We start from the raw sequence: 19,632 nt of genomic DNA, 5'->3' as shown, positions 1-19,632 counted from the left end.
TGTACTGGGGGGAAGGGGAGGCCAGGGGGAGGTCAATGGGGAAAAAAAAAAGGGAGACATATGTACTACTATTTGTAATACTTCAAACAATTAAAAATATATATATAAAATAAAATAAAATAAAGTAAAATAAAATAAAAAAGAATCTGCTACTCCGTCACTGGTGTTCAGGCACTGGGTGGGGCAGAAGGGAAAGAGGAGGAGGAGGGAAAGGGAAAGAGGAAGGCCTGACCTACAAATAACTGCAAACCGCAGCTTTTCCAACCAGGGGCCTCGGTGTCTGTCGCAGCTTTACGTAATGGAACTCTCTCTCCCGACCTTCGTGTCACCCAGGTTGGAGATTGCAACCCTGAACCGGGCCGACTCAGATCTGGAGGCTTGTCGGACCCACATCAGCAAGGATGTCATTGCCCTTCTCCTGAGAGGTCTGAGCAGCAGGGGCCACCTCGCCCCTCAGGTAGAGAGGAGGATGGGCGCCGCTTTTAAAAAGCAGTTCCTGATGCTGGAGACAGAAATACAAGAGGAGTATGATCGGAAGATGGTGGCTCTGGCGGCTGAATGCGACTTGGAAACAAGAAAAAAGACAGAAAACCAGTTCCAGAGGGAGGCGGCGGCGATGGAGGAGGCAGAAGAACTGCTAAAGCATGTTAGCGAGAGGGTAAGGCTGCTCTACCTCTCTCCTTCCTCTTGGGGAATCATCATTTATCCATTCATCCAACCAGCAACCTACCCACCCATTCATCCACCCATCCATCTGTCCATCCATCCATCATCCATCCACTCATCCATCCATCCATCCATTCACCCATCCACTCATCCACTCATCCACTCATCCATCCATCCATCCATCCATCCATCCATCCATCCATCCATCCATCCATTCACCCATCCACCCATTTATCTATCTATCCACCTACCCATCTATCCACCCATTCATCCATCCATCCATCTGTCCACCTACCCATCTATCCATCCATCCATCCACCCACCCATCTATCCATCCATCCATCCATCCACCCACTCATAAACCCATCCATCCATCCATCCATCCACCTACCCACCCACTCATCCATCCATCCATCCATCCACTCATACATCTATCCACTCGTCCATCCATCCATCCATCTACCCATCTACCCATCCATCCATCCACACATCCATCCATCTATCCAACCAACCTACCTACCTTCCTTCCTTCCTTCCATCCACCCACTCATAAAGCCATCCATCCATCCATCCATCCATCCACCCACCCACTCATCCATCCATCCATCCACTCATATATCCATCCACTCGTCCATCCATCCATCCATCCATCCACCCACCCATCTATCCATCTACCCATTCATCCATCTACCTACCCATCCACCCATTATCCACCCATCTATTGTCTACACATCCATTCATTTATCTATCCTCCTGTCCATCTCCACATGCATCCATCTCCCCATTCATTTATCGACCCACCATGTGTCCATCCATGCACCCACCCATCCATTCATTTATCCATCCACCCATCCATCTGTCCATCTACACATCTACATATTTATCCACCCAACACCCATCCATCCATCCAGAATTCATTTAGAAAGCATTTATTAATCTCTTACTGTCTTCAGGCACTGGGCTAGGCCATGAAGGTACAGAGGAAAATGAGACATGGGTTTTGCATGAAAAAAGTCTGTAGTTTAAGACGGATCATTACATATAAAAATGTGACATCTTTCACTGTTATGGTAGAGCTATGTCCACAGTGCCGTGGGGGATCCCAGGGGAACAGAAAGGCTTCATTCCCAGGAGGTCGCGTCCACAGAGAGGTCGCGATGCTGGTGTGCACGTGTGTCCCTCAACTGCAGTCGCTAGAGCACAGCTCTCTCCAGCACAGACTCAGGAGTCAGTCAGACAGACCTGGCCTCCAGTTCTAGAACATTCTGGCTCTGCTCCTGTGAAGTGAGGCTCAGGCCCCACCCCCATCTTGCTATCCAGGTCCCGATTGGGCTGCCTTCTCCCTGGAGCTCAGGCCCCAGGTCCCACTCCATCCGGTTGCTGGCAGAATCCACTTCCTTGCACTTGTAGAAGGGAGACCCTCAGCCCCTGCCGGCGTCCCTCCCCGCCAGGAGCTCACAGCAGAACTGCTCTCATCCTCAAGGCCTGCGGGAGGGAGTCTCTCCCTGGAGGATCGCCGTCCCTCTTCCAGGACTCTCACCTGGTTAGGTCAGCCCACCAGGATTCTCTCCGTCCGGGTTACTCAGAGTCACGGGTTCGGGACTGTACGTACCTCCTGAAGACCCCACTGCTTTGACATATAATCACCTGATCTCAGGAGTGACAGTTCCATCAGGTTCCTGGTTTATGCGCACCCGGGCCGGGGGGTTACACCTCCAGGCCGTCTGCATGGGGGCGGGAGCGTGGGTGGCTGCCTTAGAGTCCTGTCTCTCCTCGAGGAACGGAGAACACCCCTCCTCAGGCACAGTCCTTAGGACTCAGCCACACGTCTCCTGCCTCTCCTCGCGCCGGCCCACGTAACATGCAGGCATCACCTGGCCACGTCTTCACTCCTCTCTGCCGCCCTTTTCACCAGATGAGCTTGTCAGGTGTGGGCCTGACGGCTGCCGCTTTTCTCTCCACCTGAGTTAGAAGGGAAGACGAGGCGATGCGCTTGAGCGCCTGGCAGCAGTCCCTGGAGCTGCCATTTGCAGCTGTTCTCAGGCATGTGAGCTGCAGGTTCCCGCCCTGTGCGTTTTCTCCTCTGCGGTGGTTCTGGAAAACGTTAGGATCACAGGGAGTTTGCAACGGCATTTCCCACAGCTGAGCAGTCTCATCATTGTCAGCGTGGGACATTGTGTGCGTGTGCCCTGTGTACACGTGTGTGTCCATGTGAGAGTGCGTGGTGGATGGTTGTGTGTGTGCATATGCTATGTGCTTACATGTGTGTACATATGCTGTATGCATGTGTGTGCATGGTGGGTGGCTGTGTGTGTGCATATGCTATGTGCACGTGTGTGCATGGTGGGTGACTGCATGCACGCATGTCTGCTGTGTGTGCATATGCTATGTGCACATGTGTGTGCATGGTGGGTGACTGCGTGCACGCGTGTCTGCTGTGTGTGCATGTGTAAGCATGTGTGTGTGTGTGTGTGTGTGTGTGTACTTGCCTGTGCGTGCCTGTCCGGCAGGTCAGCCTCTCACGTTGCCTCCTCTCCGCAGTCGGCGGGCGAGTGCAGCAGCCTCCTGCGGACCCTGCACGGCCTGGAGCAGGAGCAGCTGCGGCGGTCCCTGGCTCTGCAGCAGGAGGAGGACTTCGCCAGGGCGCACAGGCAGCTGGCCATTTTCCAGAGGAGCGAGCTGCACGGCATCTTCTTTGCCCAGATCAGAAGTGCTGTTTTCAAAGGGGACCTGCAGCCAGAGGCAGCCAAACTGCTGCTGCACGATTACTCCAGAATACAGGTAAGGCCCCGGCAGGCTCTCTCTGCGGAGACCGTCTCCTGAGCCGCCGCGTGAGTCTCCTCTCTGAGCTGAGACCGCGCTTCTTTCCTGCTGTGGACGAGGAGCTAGGGCTCCCCCGTCCCCCCCACCCCCCGCCCCCGGCTCCTAACGTATGCGTGAGTTTCCGGAAAGCACGGAAGGTGGGGGCCTGGAGACAGGCCTGGCACTCAGGCTGACCCGAACGTGAATTCCAGTTCCACCCCCAACCCCACCCCCCCGCCTGTGTCAATTTAAGTTGCCCAGCTTCTTGGAGCCTCGGTTTCCTCATCTTAAAATGGGGTGCTAGAGTACCCACACTCACAGGGGAGTGGCGGAGGCTTAGTGAGCGGACTCAGGAACGCCAGTGTCGGGCACAGTGTTTAAGAGAACATGAGCATGTGTGCGCATAAACGTGCCGTGCCGGGTTTACGACCTGGGCCCAGGTGTGCCTGGGGGATGTGTGTCTCTTTGCCTGTAAGCCTGAGTGTGAATGTCATCAGTGCAGGCCGCATACAGTTCCCGACGAGAGTGGAGATAGTTTATCTGAGACCGTGGACACGGCTGTGGGATTTCTCCTGAGGCCGGCATGTATAAGCACATGTACGCACACACGCACACGCACAGAGCCATCACCGTGTGCAGTCACACACCAGGTTTCTGGTCCTGGCGAGGCCCAGTGCGTGAGGCTGCGACAGCGCGGGGAGGAGCCCAGTGACCATCCTGAGCCTTTGGGAAGACAAGGCCGCTCCCAGAAGGCACTGGGACTGGAGCAGAACCACCAGCCTCTTCATTTGCCCTAGGTTTTCCCATCAGAAGGTCAGTGAGAGATGCCGAAACCGGTTTGGCTCAGTGGATAGAGCGTCGGCCTGCGGACTGAAAGGTCCCAGGTTCGATTCCGGTCAAGGGCATGTACCTTGGTTGCGGGCACATCCCCAGTAGGGGGTGTGCAGGAGGCAGCTGATCGATGTTTCTCTCTCGATGTTTCTAACTCTCTATCCCTCTCCTTTCCTCTCTGTAAAAAATCAATGAAATATATTTAAAAAAAAAAAAAGGTCAGTGAGAGGGACAAAGGAGGAGCTCCATCCCCCTCCTCGCGAGGGGTTCGGACGCGTGGCATCACCTGGCTGGTGACAGGTCTTGTGGTCCTCTTCCTGCTCGTGGAGCCGAGGCTGAGTCAGGGCTGGGACAGCTGCGTTAGGAAGGACGCACGTTACTGTCCGTCACACTGGGGTCAGAGAAGTAACACCGCGGTGATCCCGTGCCACGGCGTGGACGGCTTTGACCGGAGCTGCTGGAGTCACAATGAGTTTCCTTCCCTGGTGGCCCCGTCCACAGCTCACGTGGGTCCAGTTCCGTGGGGAACAGGACTGTGGATTCTGCTGCCAGGCCCTCTCGGGGAGATGCTGGTGTTGGGCCATATCGGACGACCATTCAGCTTCCGCTGTCGGGACAGTGCGAATCCTCCGGTGGCGGGAACTGGCGACGTTGCAGCTTTTGTGTGGCGAGGGGACTGTCCGTGGCGCCTAGTGCATCTTGTTGGACACAGCATTGATGTTTTCCGTGCCCATTGCATGGACCACGTTTCCGCAGAAGGAAGAGCCCGCTGAGCAGATGAGTGCACTGACACCACTGTGACTAAGGCAGCCGTGGGCAAACTACGGCCCGCGGGCCGGATCCGGCCCGTTCGGCTGTTCTATCCGGCCCGCGGAGCCGAAAGAGCGAAGGGTTCTCTTGCTTTCCCCTCCGCTCCTTTACTTTGAATTTATATTAGTTCACACAAACACTCCATCCACGCTTTTGTTCCGGCCCTCCGGTCCAGTTTAAGAACCCATTGTGGCCCTCGAGTCAAAAAGTTTGCCCACCCCTGGACTAAGGGCTTCGTTCCTGCTGATCTGAGGACCATGCCGGCGGCTCACGCTGTGTTTGGGGGCAGCCCGCTCAGAATTCAGAGCGCAGGCCCTGGAGTCACATGGCTGAGTTCACATCCCTGCTCGGCCATTGGCCAGCTGTGCCTTGGGGACTCAGTCTCCTCATCTGTGAAATGGGAATGATGGTGTTCTCCCCCGAGGTGAAGGTAGATCCGGTGAGAATCGCCCTGGGCCCAGGAAAGACACCGGCATGAGCGAGGCCGTGACACGCTTTGTGTTTGCTGGGTGTGTTCGTGGCGTAGACGGAGGAAGAGTTCTCACTGCTCTTCTTACTCGGCTCATCTTGTCGCCGTGCGTGTGGGAGCCTCGGGGTCAGGGCCGGTGGCTCAGTGGTCGGCGCTGCACACCTGTCCTGGTGCAGTTTTGGGGGGCTCCTCAGGTGCGCAGTGTGGGCGGGGAAGGTGGATCGCAGATGGAGTCAAGTTCGGGGCAGCCAAGATGTTTTGATGACTCGTCACTTCGGGGTCGGGGCGCTTTGAAAAGTCCTCATTTTTTGGTCGTCTTTCATCTCCTTCTAACCAGGGGTCCTCAAACTACGGCCCGCGGGCCACATGCGGCCCGCCGAGGACATTGATCCGGCCCGCCGGGTGCCGCTGCCTGTCCTGCTTAGCAGCCAACTCGTCCTGGGCCCGCAGTGCGCATAGGAATTTGTTCATAGTTTTTTTTTTTAAACTACAGTCCGGCCCTCCAACGGTCTGAGGGACAGTGAACTGGCCCCCTGTTTAAAAAGTGTGAGGACCCCTGTAGCCTTGGTTAAGGGCAGAGAGGGTTACAGTTTGTCTCAGGGGCCTGCTCCTATGTATTTTCCTTAACAGGAAATGGAATATTTTAAGTGTCTCGAAAGCACGTCCTCTAGGGTTTTAATCAGGCAAATGCTCTTGGTTTTTTCCCCCCAGGAGGATGTGGAAGAGTTAATGGACTTTTTCCAGGCCAGTAAGAGGTACCACCTGAGCAAGAGGTTCGGCCACAGGGAGTACCTGGTCCAGACCATGCAGTCGGCAGAGGCCCGTGTGCAGGGCCTGCTGAGCGCGGCCGCTGCCCAGCTCACCCTCCTCATCCAGAAACACGAGAGGTAAACCCCGAAGGGTCCCGGCGATGCAGACGCACCGCCTTGCCCCGCATTCCTTGCCCGAGGCGGCTGCTTCCGTTCATTCACCGAAGGCACTGTCCGCGCCTTACTTAGGTCCTAAGGAAATTCTCTGATGGTAAGACTCCGGTTCATCGTAGAATTTAAAAACAGGCACGATAGCCCGGGCTGGTGTGGCTAAGTAGTTAGAGCGTCGGCCCGTGCACTGAAGGGTCTCGGGTTCGATTCCTGATCCAGGGCGTGTACCTAGGTTGCTGGTTCGATCTCTGGCCCCCCCATGGGACACATGTAGGAGGCAACCAATCGATGTGTTTCTCTCACACCGATGTTTCTCTCACTCTCTCTCTCTCCCCCCCTTCTTCCTTCCACTCTCTCTAAGAATCGATGGGAAAAATATCCTCAGGCGAGGATTAACAAACAAACAAACAAAAAAACACACAGAAGAAAACATGCAAGATAGTTCAGACAACCATACCATGAACCCCAAATGCTCATCGTTCAACTTCACCAGGTGCCAACTCATGGCCAACCCTGATGGGGCTCTACAGCTCTGCCCCGGGTTATTTTAAAGCAAATCCCGCCCTGACCGGTTTGGCTCAGTGGATAGAGCGTCGGCCTGCAGACTGAAAGGTCCCAGGTTCGATTCTGGTCAAGGGCATGTACCTTGGTTGGGGACACATTCCCAGTAGGAGGTGTGCAGGAGGCAGCTGATCGATGTTTCTCTCTCATCGATGTTTCTAACTCTCTCTCCCTCTCCCTTCCTCTCTGTAAAAAATCAATAAAGTATATTTTAAAAAAAAAACCGAAACCTTAGGAAAATAAATAAATAAGCAAATCCCAACATTTTACTGGGAAATGGGTGGTGGAGCTCGCGCAACTACGCCGGGGGTGGGGGGTGGGGTAATCTCATCCGGAAACAGCCTCACAGACAACCCCAGAAACCATGTGCTAGTATAACCAGCACCGTGGCCCGTCACAGTGACTCACAGAATTACCCTCTCCGAGTACTTCCTACGCTTACCTCTTAGACTTCGCTGGTGCCCTGCTTGTCCCCGGGACTTCCTGGCCCACCATCTCCTTGGAAAATCCTGCCTCACACAGGCAGACGGACTGACTTTCTCCCGGAGGTCTTGCCCAGTTTCTGCCTCCCGGGTGCTCTCTCCCGGTGTTGAGTTCCGCTGTGGTCGCCGACCTTGCCCTTCCTGTATCTCAGCACTGTCTCCCTGCCCATCTCCTGCTCCCTCGGGGTAAAGACCCTTACTCAAACCAAAGTAAGGATGTGGGGGCAGCGTTAACCCCGCGTCTCCTTCGTCTAGAGCGGGGTACCTGGATGAAGAGCAGATGGAGGAGCTGATGGAGCGGGCTCACACGGACGTCTTCTCCATTAAACAGAAGCTGGACAACGACCTAAAGCAGGAAAAGAAAAAGCTCCACCAGAAATTAATAGTTAGGAGAAGGCGAGAGATGCTGCAAAAGGTACGTGAGCAATTCTGCCACTCATTCCTCATGTAACTGTTCTGAACACCTGCCGAAAAACACGTAATTGCACCACGATGGGCCCCCTGCACGCCATGCGCAGCACGCTCCTGTAACACAGGCAGGAATCACCCTTTCTGCAGGGGAGGGCTTTACGGAGCATCCTATCTAATAAAAGCCCGATATGCTGTGTCCTGTCATACGGTTGGCCGTCCAACCAATCAAAGCGTAATATGCTAATGATATGCTAAGGCCGTTCAATCACTCGCTATGCTGTGCACTGACCACCAGAGGGGCAGTCGACCAGTTGCTGTGACGTGCACTGACCACCAGGGGGCAGACAGTCGACCAGTTGCTGTGATGTGCACTGACCACCAGTGTAGACACTCCAGCTGGTAGGTTAGCTTGCTGCTGGGGTCTGGCTGATCGGAACTGAGTGAGACAGGCCAGACATGCCCTGGAGCCCTCCCACGTCCCTCCCCGGCCCTAATCGTGCACCGGTGGGGTCCCTCTGCCTGGCCTGCGCCCTCTCGCAATCTAGGACTAACTACTTGGGGGATGTCGGAGAGCCAGTTTCGGCCCAATCCTGCAGGCCAGGACAAGGAACGCCCCCCCCCCCCCCGGGTGCACAAATTCGTGCACCGGGCCTCTATAGTGAGTTCATAAAACCCTTCACCGTTTTCCACTGTCCTTGGATGAAGGTAACCGCTGGCACACTGCGCCCTCAGTCCTGGGCACACCCACTCTGCCCTGCCCTCATCCCTCCACACACTCCAGCTCGCACGTTCTCAGGTCCCTGCTGTCTGAGTGCTTCACCCCAAACAAGATACTTCCCCCCTGCCTGCCCGTCCCTCCTGGCCTTGGGCACCTCCCCCTGCCTGCCCGTCCCTCCTGGCCTTGGGCACCTCCCCCCTGCCTGCCCGTCTCCCCCCTGCCTGCCCGTCCCTCCTGGCTTTGGGCACCTCCCCCCTGCCTGCCCGTCTCCCCCCTGCCTGCCCATCCCTCCTGGCTTTGGGCACCTCCCCCCTGCCTGCCCGTCTCCCCCCTGCTTGCCCGTCCCTCCTGGCCTTGGGCACCTACCCCCTGCCTGCCCGTCTCTCCTGGCCTTGGGCACCTACCCCCTGCCTGCCCGTCCCTCCTGGCCTTGGACACCTCCCCCCTGCCTGCCCATCCCTCCAGGTCTTGGACACCTCCCCCCTGCCTGCCCGTCCCTCCAGGTCTTCGGCACCTCCCCCCCTGCCTGCCCGTCCCTCCCGGCCTTGGGCACGTCCCCCTGCCTGCCCGTCTCTCCTGGCCTTGGACACCTCCCCCCTGCCTGCCCGTCTCCCCCCTGCCTGCCCTTCCCTCCTGGCCTTGTGCACCTCCCCCTGCCTGCCCGTCCCTCCTGGCCTTGGGCACCTCCCCCTGCCTGCCTGTCCCTCCTGGCCTTGGGTGCAGCCAATGCCTGTCCCCCGGACTCAGTTCGTGGGTGTTAAGCAACTCATTGAATCCTCACAACCACTCTGCGAGGGGGACGCTCTAATCCCCGCTCTACAGGTGAGGAAATGGGTCCCGGCGAGGATGAGACGCTGCTCCTGCCACTCCACCCGTCAGTGGAGAAGCAGGATCGGAACCCTGTCTGCCTCCTGGGCGTCACCAAGTCCGTAGATGAGGGTTGGATGCACGTGGGACGAATGACGTTTCCACTGTGCTTGGGGTGTTTCCTTACGGATCGCTTTCTACACGTGAGCTCGCTGAGACCAAGGCTTCCCCGGGCTCCGCTTCCTTAGCAAAGTCCCACGGTGCTTTCCCAAGGGCTCTGTGGACTGAGCGTGTCCCCGTCCTCCCCCCCGAATTCCCGCCAGCACAAGGAGCAGCGGAGGGAGCAGCTGTCCATCGGGGAAGCCTTCCGAGCGGCCGAGGACGTGGGCCAGTACCTGGGCCAGTGGCGGAGCCTGGTGGCGGCCCAGGGCGCCGCCCTGGAGGAGCTGCAGGAGCGCCTGGACCAGGCGGCGCTGGACGAGCTCCGGGCGCTGACGCTGTCGCTGTTCGAGAAGGCCACGGAGGAGCTGCGGCGCCTGCAGAGCTCGGCGCTGACGCAGGAGCTGCTCAGGCGCGGCGTGCCCTGGCTCTTCCTGCAGCAGATCCGGGAGGAGCACGCCAGGGAGCTGGCCGCCCGCGCCGAGCAGCTGGAGGCCGAGGAGAGGGGCCGGGACCAGGAGGGCGTCCGCAGCGTGCGGCAGAGGCTCAAGGACGACGCGCTGGAGGCCTCGGCGGAGGAACAGGCGGAGCTGCGGCACTGGGGGCGCTGGGTCTTCATGTGAGTAACCCTGCCGTCCCCGCGGTCCCGTCCCGCGCAGGCGAGGGAGGGGCTCACCCTGGGGTAACGGGATGCTGGGCACATGACCTCCGGCAGTGGACCGACGCAATTGACAGCTGTTTCTAAGTCACGTTACTCACAGCCCAGGGAGAAGGACACTGTGACGCCCAGGCCACTCGCTTAGGGGTTGCACCGAACGGGCGGGGCTGCGGGAGGCAGGCCTGGTAGTAACCAGAGGGCGAGGTGCCCCCGTTCCCACGGGAGGTGTGATTGCTGAGTTTGAATGAGTTTGTGGGCAGCTGGGAATTGAACCCAGGACGGATGGCTACGCAGGGACCTCGCCTGCTCCCTGGGTGAGAACTGATGTCTGACGAGGGAGAGGAGCCCCTTTGTCCTGTAACCCGGGGTCCTACCGATCAATATGCCTTCAGGCTGCTTTTTCTTTCAACAAACCAGCCAGCCACCAACCTAGAAAACCCCATTTAGCCAAGAAACAAAGCCAGGACCCTTTCCCTGCTCTTTCCTTGGTGTAGAGCAGGGGTGGGGGACGTCCGGCCCGTGGGCTGTTTAAAGAAGGCCCTCGGGATCATGTGCTCTGGCCCTGCCAAGGCCTTAGGGGTGAGTTGATTAAATGTTTGACCAAATAGAGCAGGCTGTTTTAAGTTGATATTTTGTATGGCCTGTGAATGATATAAATATCCAAACATCCCTTGGCAGGAAAAAGGTTCCCCACCCCTGGTATCGCAACTCCACCGTTTTAAGTTTTATCTTCGTCACAGTGTAAATGCTGGATCTATAGCCCTTTTTATTAGAAACTAGAGACCCAGTGCATGAAATTTGTGCACGGAGTGGGGGGGGGGGGGATCCCTCAGCCCGGCCTGCACCCTCTCTAATCTGGGACCCCTCAGAGGATGTCAGACTGCCGGTTTAGGCCCAATCCCACAGTCGGACATTCCTCTCGCAATCCGGGACCGCTGGCTCCTAACCACTCACCTGCCTGCCTGCCGGATCGCCCCTAACCACCTCTGCCTGCCTGCCTGATCGCCTCTAACCGCCTCTGCCTGCTGGCCTGATCGCCTCTAACCGTTCTCTCCTGCCAGCCTGGCCGCCCCCCAACTTCCCCCCTGCCGGCCTGGTCACCCCCTAACTGTCCGGAAGGAAGTCGGACGTCGGAAGATGTCTGGTCACACGGTCTAATTAGCATATTGCCCTTTTATTAGTATAGATGGTTTCACTGACATTGGGTTGTGGAGGGAATGTGGGTGGGGCATGGGCGAGAAGAGGGGAGTGAGTCTCTCAGTCTGTCCGTCATTCTGCAGCGCCCGTCCTTGCTTGGCAGCAGTTACCTCCCATGGAACAGGATGTTCCTGGTCCCAGCCATCTCCCTCCTCCTCCTCCTTTTCTCCCTCTCCCTCTCCCTCCTCCTCCTCCTCCTCCTCCTCCTCCTCCTCCTCTCCCTCTCCCTCCTCCTCCTCCTCCTCTTCCTCTCACTCCTCTCCCTCCTCCTCTTCCTCCTCCTCCTCCCCCTCCTCCTCCTCTCACTCCTCTTCCTCTCCCTCCTCCTCCTCCCCCTCCTCCTCCTCCTCCCCCTCCTCTTCCTCTCGCTCCTCTTCCTCCCCCTCCTCTTCCTCTCCCTCCTCTTCCTCCTCCTCTCCCTCCTCTTCCTCTCCCTCCTCCTCTTCCTCTCACTCCTCTCCCTCCTCCTCTCCCTCCTCCTCCTCCCCCTCCTCCTCCTCCTCTCCCTCCTCCTCCTCTCACTCCTCCTTCTCCTCTTCCTCCTCCTTCTCTTCTCATCCTCCTCCTCCTCTTCCTCTCCCTCCTCCTCCTCCTCTTCCTCTCCTCCTCCTCTCCCTCCTCCTCTTCCTCTCCCTCCTCCTCTTCCTCTCCCTCCTCCTCCTCCTCTCCCCCTCCCTCCTCTCCCTCCTCCTCCTCCTCCTCTCACTCCTCTTCCTCCTCCTCTCCCTCCTCCTCCTCTCCCTCCTCCTCCTCTCCCTCCTCCTCCTCTCACTCCTCTTCCTCCTCCTCCTCTCCCCCTCCCCCTCCTCCTCCTCTCCCTCCTCCTCCTCTCCCTCCTCCTCCTCTCACTCCTCCTCCTCTCACTCCTCTTTCTCCTCCTTCTCTCCCCCTCCTCCTCCTCTCCCTCCTCCTCCTCTCACGCCTCTTCCTCCTCCTCCTCTCCCCCTCCCCCTCCTCCTCCTCCTCCTCTCCCTCCTCCTCCTCCTCCTCCTCCTCTCACTTCTCCTCCTCCTCCTCCTCCTCCTCCCTTTCCTTTTTCTCCTCCTCTTTCTCGGTGCCGTTCCTGGGGCCGACCTTGCCACCAGGGGGAACAGGCCATGGTATTTGCAGAGAGCGATGTTGTCTTGGTTTAGATAAAGTGACTTTCCAGCTCTTTCTCCTCTCACGAGGATGGTCCTGTCCTCGGTCACTGCCCAGTCTCCGTTAGTGTTAGATGCTGTCTTCTCCAAGCCCCTAAAAACCAGGTCCTTCAAGGCCACTGCCTACCCACACGTTGTTCTTAGCAGTAATGACTCAGCTCACTACCCTTCACCAGTCTCTCTGCGTCGGACTCGACTTCCCTGTCACCAGACGGCCGTTCCCCTCAGCGTCATCGGGACCCACGATACAGGGTTGGTACTAACACTGACGGAGTCGTCAGCGGAAAACCGGAGCTCTCACTTGGCTGTCAGAAGACGCTCACGGTTTTCCTGAGGGTTAGGAGTGTCACCTGACAGCGCGCACAGTGTGTCTGCTCCTGTCCTTTGCTTAGTTATGATTCTAAAGGTCACGGCCACTCTCTCCGAGGCAGGATGTAGAAATGGCTCCACACCCTAGTTTGGAAACACGTTTCTAGGAGCTTCCCGGTTTCCGGCAGGATGGAGTGCCGCCGGTCGGATGAAGCAGCAATGAATAAGGACACATGTTGCCAGGGAAAGGGACTTCCTTCTTCCCTATGTTCCCGTCTGGATTTTAAAGTCCTTCCCGTCAGAGACGCCGGGTCCCGTATTCCTGTATTATCCTGGTGCCTGCGTCATAGGGGGTTAAGACAAGATCACGCAGCGTGAAGAAATGAGCACACTGCCCTGGCCGGTGTGGCTCAGTGGGCAGAGCACTGGCCCCCAGACTGAAGGGTCCGGGTTCCATTCTGGTCAAGGGCAGCTACCTTGGTTGCAGGCTCAACCCCCTGCCTGGTCAGAGTGCGTGCAGGAGGCAACCGATCGATGTGTCTCTCTGACATCGATGTTTCTCTCTGTCTCTCCCCGTCCCTTCCACTCTTCCTAAAAGTCAATGGGAAAATACCCTCAGGGAGGATTAACACAAAAAAGAAATGCACGCAGGTCACCCAAAGCAGGACGGAGGAGCAGAGGCCTCTCCCTTCGTTGCTGTCTCCCGGCTCAGGGAGGGAATGCTGACCTAAAGGTCCCAGCACACTCCCCCTTGGTCTCCTTGGCCAGAACTGGGTCCCGAGAGGCGGGGAGTGAGTTGGTGGCCTGTCCCCACTGTGGTGCAGGCAGTGACCTTGTCTGAGGGGAAGGGGGCGACGTTCATAACAGCACCACACACTGGGCGACATAAAACACCAGAAATGCGCCCTAGCCGGTGTGGCTCAGTGGATAGAGCGCCCGCCTGCAGACTGAAGGGTCCAGGGTTCCAGTCAGGTCAAGGGCACATGCCTGAGTTGCGGGCTCGATCCCCAGTGTGGGACGTGCAGGAAGCAGCCAATCCATGATTCTCTCTCATCATTGTTTCTATCTCTCTCTCCCTCTCCTTTCCTCTCTGAAGTCAACAAAAGTATATTAAAAAAGAAAAAAGCACCCAAAAAAAAAACCCCACCAGAAATGCCTCCTTGCACAGCTGTGGGGCTGGAGGCCTAAAGGGAGGCGGCAGGGCCCTGGTCCCACGAGATTCCCGGAGGGCCGCTGCCTGCTCTACGCTTCTGTGTGGCTGCAGACGCATCGCTCCCATCCTGCCTGTGTCGCCACATGGCTGTCTTCCTGTGCGTCTGCCTGCCTGCCTGTCTGTCTGCTCTTCTGACAGGGACCCCAGTCCTATGGGACTAAGGGCCCGCCCTCCTCCTGACTTCCCTGCATCTGTGAGATCCTGTTGCCAAGTGAGGTCAGATTCCCTGGTAACCGGCGTTAGGACTCAAACACACCTTTCAGGGGGCACATAAGTCACCCCTTCGCGGTCGGCCACGCAGCGTGGTTTCCATGTGGAACAGTTTCCCCTACGTGACCGGCAGCCTTTAGGACCCACGCGGGGGACCCCCAGCCCTGGCCCACCGGAGCGGCGGTGGGCTCCTCGTCCCGTTTGCAGGGAACTGCTGGCCAGGTCAGTGGGCAGCCTTGCTTCCATGTCCGTTACCCGCCAGGTCATGAATGCTGGGCGGCCGGTTGCCCTTCCACCCGCAGCCTCACAGCCTCGCGCACTGGACGCTGGGTTCCCGGCCCCGGTGTGATGGCACGTCCCTCGCGACAGGCGTGCGGTGCTCAGGGAACGCTGGCGGAGTGCAGACGTGAGGACGGACGTCATGTCACTTGGCAGGCGTGAATTCCACTAATGACTCTGGCCCTTTGAATCTTCAGCTGCCCCACCCCCAGCACAACCCCGCTATTTTCTATGGATGAGAACACACTTCGGTTCTTTTTTAAAATAAAAGGTGTAACTATTTTTTTAATTTATTTTCCAATTCCACTTGACGTACGATATCATAGTAGTTCCAGGTGTCCGAATGGTGATTAGATTTTCACATCCCTTATCCGCCCAAGAGGGCTAGTCCCCACCTGACAGAATACATAGTTATTACAGCACTAGGGGCCTGGTGCACGAAATTCCCGCACTCGGAGGGGAGTGAGGGGGGGTCCCTCAGCCCTGCCTGTGCCCTCTCGCAGTCCGGAAGCCCTCAGAGGATGTCTGACTGCCACGGAGGCAGGAGAGGTCTCCGCCACCGCCGCTGTGCTCGCCAGCCATGAGTGGCTGAGCCGCACTCCCTCTGTGGGAGCGCACTGACCACCTGGGGCAGCTCCTGCATTGAGCGTCTGCCCCCTGGTGGTCAGTGTGCGTCATAGCGACCGGTCGTTCTGCCGTGCGGTCAATTTGCATATTAGCCTTTTATTCTATAGGATTATTGGCTGTGTTCCCCGAGTTGTACTTTGCATCCCTGTGACTGTTTTTATAACCGGTCACTTGTACTTCTTAACTCCCTTACCTTTTTTCACCCGTCCCCGACCCCATCCAGTCTGGCGACCATCAGTTCTCTGTGTCTGTGAGTTTGTTTCTGTTTTATGTGTTTGTTTTGTGAGATTCCACATAGAAGTGGAATCCTGTAGTATTTGTTTTGCTCTGTCTGACATATTTCACTGAGCATCACACCCTCTGGATCCATCCATGCTGTCACCCGTGACAGGGGTTCACTGCACCATTACAGACAAGGCCAGGGTGGGAAGCATCCGGGGTCCAGCGATGGACGAGTGGGTAAAGATGCGGTCCGTGTGTGAGGGGGATGTCACCAGCCACGCCCTGTCCCTGCCCCCCCAGGAGGCTCTGCGGCTCCCCCTTCTCGCTGTCCGAGGAGGAGCTGCTCAGGATGCGGCAGGACGTGCACGGCTGCTTCGCTCAGATGGACAGGAGCCTGGCCCTGCCCCGCATCCGGGCCCGCGTCCTGCTGCAGCGGCTGCACACGGCCTGGCGGGAGGCGGAGTTCTTGAAGCTGGACCAGGCCCTGGCTGCCCCCGAGTTGCAGGTAGGATGGACATCTTGGTGGATTGCTTTTTTTTTTTAACCCTCACTGGAGGAAATGTTTATTGATCTTTTTTTTAGAGAGGGGAAGAGAGAGAGGGCGGAAGAGAAGCATCGATGGGTTGCCTCCTGTACGCTCCCCGGCCGGGAATCAAACCTGTACCCTAGGCACGTGCACTGACCAGAAATCGAACCCACCTTTTTGGTGCACGAGCTGATGCGCCAGCCGAGCCAGCTGGCCAGTGGCCTCTTGATGACAGAGGTGGGGCATCTCCTGCTGATGCCGCGGGTCCCGGCCCCCACGCCCACCCTGGCCTCATCTCACCTCACTGGCCCCCATCCTCCTCTCCAGCCGTGTTGGCATCGGCCCTTCCCAGAACCGCCAAGCTTGTCCTGACCTTAAGGTCTGCAGTGGACATGCAGATGCCCAGCCCAGATCCCCTGGCCTGGCTCCTTGCACTGCCCACCAGTGGCCATGACCCTGGAACCTAGAAAGTGCCTGTCGCATGGCAGGTGTGCAGTAAATTTTGTATTTTGTTTATTTATAAACTAGTGGCCCGGTGCACAAAATTTGTGTGTGGGGGGGTGTCCCTCAGTCCGGCCTGCACCCTCTCCAATCTGGGACCCCTCAGGGGATGTCCAACTGCCGGTTGGACATCCCTCTCACAATCTGGGACTGCTGGCTCCTAACCGCTCACCTGCCTGCCTGCCTGATCGCCCCTAACCACTCTGCCTGCCGGCCTGCTCACCCCCAACTGCCCCTCCCGCCAACCTTCTCACCCCCAACTCCCCCCTTCTTGCTGGCCTGATCTCCCCCAACTTCCCCCCCCCCCCGGCCAGCCTGCTTGCCCCTAACTGCCCCCCACCCCCACTGGCCTGATCACCCCCAACTGCCCCCCACACTGGCCTCATTGCCCCCAACTGACCCCCCCCGCCAGCCTGCTCACCCCCAACTGCCCCCCACTGCCGGCCTGCTCGCCCCCAACTGTCCTCCCCTCCTGACCTGATCACCCCTAACCACTTGTGCCTTGGCCCCACCACCATGGCTTTGTCCAGAAGGATATCTGGAAGGTCTCCCGGTCTAATTAGCATATTACCCTTTTATTAGTATAGATGAGTTCCTAAGGACCTCGCCGTCTTTAAGTCAGACTTCCCCCATTTCTTCAAGTCTTCCCGTGGCTCTCTGCTACGATCTCAGACACGTGCTGGTAAACCGACTCTCGGCGGAGGTTCAGGGACGTGTCGGGGAGGGCAGTCCTGATTTGTGGCATTTGCCCATTTCCCTGGTGTAAATACTTCTAAGGCCAACTTCAGTCTGCCGGCTGGACGTCACTGTGCGTGGGGCTGAGGAGGTGCACATATGGCCGCTCCCTCACTCCTCCACCCCCACGCCCTTCCCCTGTCCCTCCCAGCCTTCTCCCCTCCCAGCCCCAATCCATGCTCTGAGCTTCAGGGTCTTGCCTACCAGCCTGGCTCTGTTCCTAAGAGGCCTTGACCCACAATTATTAATTTTTTGTATTATTCCCGTTAGATCAGGAAATGGAAACGATGGCTACCTCACGGAATCGGCTGAGCCCAGCCTGAGCGTTTAAAGAGTTGACCTAGATCTCAGGGCTCCCAGGATGCGGCTTTAGGCCCCCGCGTCTGGCCTCGATCTCCTCCTCGGTCAAATGGGGGTGTTTGGAACTCAGTGACTTACTGGGTCTGTGCGTTCTTCCTCTGCATGGATGGGGATGGGCACCATCCCGTTGCCAGCCTAGGAGATTGTTCGGGAGCCCAGGGCCGAGTCTGGTGGGCCGGCCTGGGTCCACGTCCTGAGAAGGAGATCATGGGACCTCCAGGGACGTGGCAGGGAGGAAAAAGGGCGGGTGGGCGAGCAGGGAGGGGAAGGAGACCAGCTGTCACTGGGGAGGACTGTACTGAGCCGCGCAGGTGTGCTGTGCTGGGCTGGGCTGTGTTTTGCTGTGTTCTCATGTCCAGTCCTTGCAGTATGCTGCGTTACATTGCGTTGTGTTGCATCGTGCTGTTACGCTATGCTGCGGTGCCTTAGGGCACGCTGTCCGTGTTACTTTCCGTTTTTAGGTTGTTATATAGTGTTAGGTTCTTGCAGGGATCTGATGAGGCAGGTACCCGTTTTACAGGTGTGCAAAGCGAGGCTCAGAGATGGTCGCACCTGCTCCCCTCGTTCATGAGTTGAATCCCAGTTCGCTGAGCACCATGACCTCATCTTGGTCCCCTCCAGCCCCGCGCTTGTCCCGCCCTCAGGGCCTGGCTCTGGGAGACGGGCTGCGTGAATGAATGTGCCCGCGTGCTCTCTCCCCCCTCTCCAGCCACAGTCCAAGGCGAGGAAGCCGCGCGCCAAGAGTAAAAGCAAGATCGACCTTCTGAGGAAGTGCCTTGAAGATAAAATCCAGCTCTTCGATGCCCCGGCCCCAGAGGACCTGCTGGAAAAGGTCGGCGCTTCCCCTCGCCTGTTGCCCGTAGCACTTGGCAGGGCCGGTGGCTGTCTGTCTGCAGGGCCCACGGAGCCCTCAGCCGCACCTGTCCGTCGCCACCAAACACCGAGATGCTAAACTGTCGCCGGTGGACCCGCCCTTCCCCCCCGCACGCCTTTGCGCCTGCTCCTTCTGTCTGGAACCTTCTTCCTCCGCTTGTGCGCCCGGAGGTCTCTGGTCACTCTCAGCCTCCCGCTCCTTCCCGGTGTCTCTTACCTGAATGACGCACGCCCTCTGGGAGCCTCCTGGGAAGGCACCGGGAGACGGAACGGTTTGCCGTTTGCAAGGCTGAAATGCTTTCACCGGCTCCCCTACAGGGCAGATAGTTTGGCCGATCTTGGGATTCTGGGAACGTTTCCTAAATAATGTTTTTCTTTTTCCACTGTGTTCCTGCCCTTTGTTCTTCTGCTTTGCTTTCTGAGGACTGCCCCCAGGGAAGCTGGTACGGAAGCCGTTGGGCCGCCCCAGTGCGGATCGGGGTCGTGGGCAGCGCGGGTTGGAAATGCAGTTTGATGGCTGGGGCAGCTGGGGTATTGCAGGGAGCCGGTCGAGTGCCGGGTACGAATGCAGTCCGTCCCTCCCCGGAGCTCTTTCAGACCCGGATGAGCCCTCCAGAGGCGCCTTCTCCCTGCCCGGGGTTAGCTAATTAAGCTTCCACAGGAGAAGAAGTGTGAATTTTTTATGCAAATTCACATTTTAGGTGTGCATTTGCATAAATAAACTTGAGAGGTAGCCCACAGAGTCACTCCAGCTGCCCTGCATCTCCAGGGGACGAGGCCTTACAGGAGCCGTGGGCTGCCATGCCCCCGGCGGGGTGGGGGGCGGGGCGGAGGGGGGAGATGAGCTACTTAGCTGAGGGAGTGGGTGGAGGGCATGGGTTCACTCATCTAGAATTTACTGAGCCCCTTGGCTGCCGGGTCCTCCAGGGGGGCTCATGTCCTGGTGGGGTGAACGGTGTGGTGAGGGCCCCCCTGGGCGGAGAGCATGGAACGTGGGATCACGGAGAAGAGAACAAACATGTGCACAGTGAGCACGCCTCCTGGGCTGAGGGTGGGGGCAGTTCAGTCATCGTGAGGGCTTGCACAGAAACCAGCGTGTGAAGTGTGGGGCCATGAGTGGTCGGTGAGGGTGGCAGTCACAGGTGTG

General features: G+C 57.9%; 1 protein-coding gene across 1 annotated transcript in view; it reads left to right on the top strand.

The window, feature by feature from the left end:
* EVC2 (EvC ciliary complex subunit 2) overlaps positions 1–19,632 on the top strand; it is a 71,503-nt gene that overhangs the window by 31,423 nt on the left and 20,448 nt on the right. The window contains exons 8-14 of the mRNA XM_080687438.1: positions 334–658; positions 3,208–3,447; positions 6,290–6,465; positions 7,797–7,956; positions 9,801–10,255; positions 15,791–15,995; positions 18,322–18,444. Coding sequence (XP_080543564.1) covers positions 334–658; positions 3,208–3,447; positions 6,290–6,465; positions 7,797–7,956; positions 9,801–10,255; positions 15,791–15,995; positions 18,322–18,444 — 1,684 coding nt within the window. The remainder of the gene's footprint in view (positions 1–333; positions 659–3,207; positions 3,448–6,289; positions 6,466–7,796; positions 7,957–9,800; positions 10,256–15,790; positions 15,996–18,321; positions 18,445–19,632) is intronic.

Source organism: Plecotus auritus, assembly GCF_963455305.1.
Source record: "Plecotus auritus genome assembly, chromosome: 1".
NCBI classification, from domain to species: domain Eukaryota; kingdom Metazoa; phylum Chordata; class Mammalia; order Chiroptera; family Vespertilionidae; genus Plecotus; species Plecotus auritus.
The sequence above is the reverse complement of the archived record's forward strand: the minus strand, read 5'-3'. Positions and strand labels throughout refer to the sequence as shown.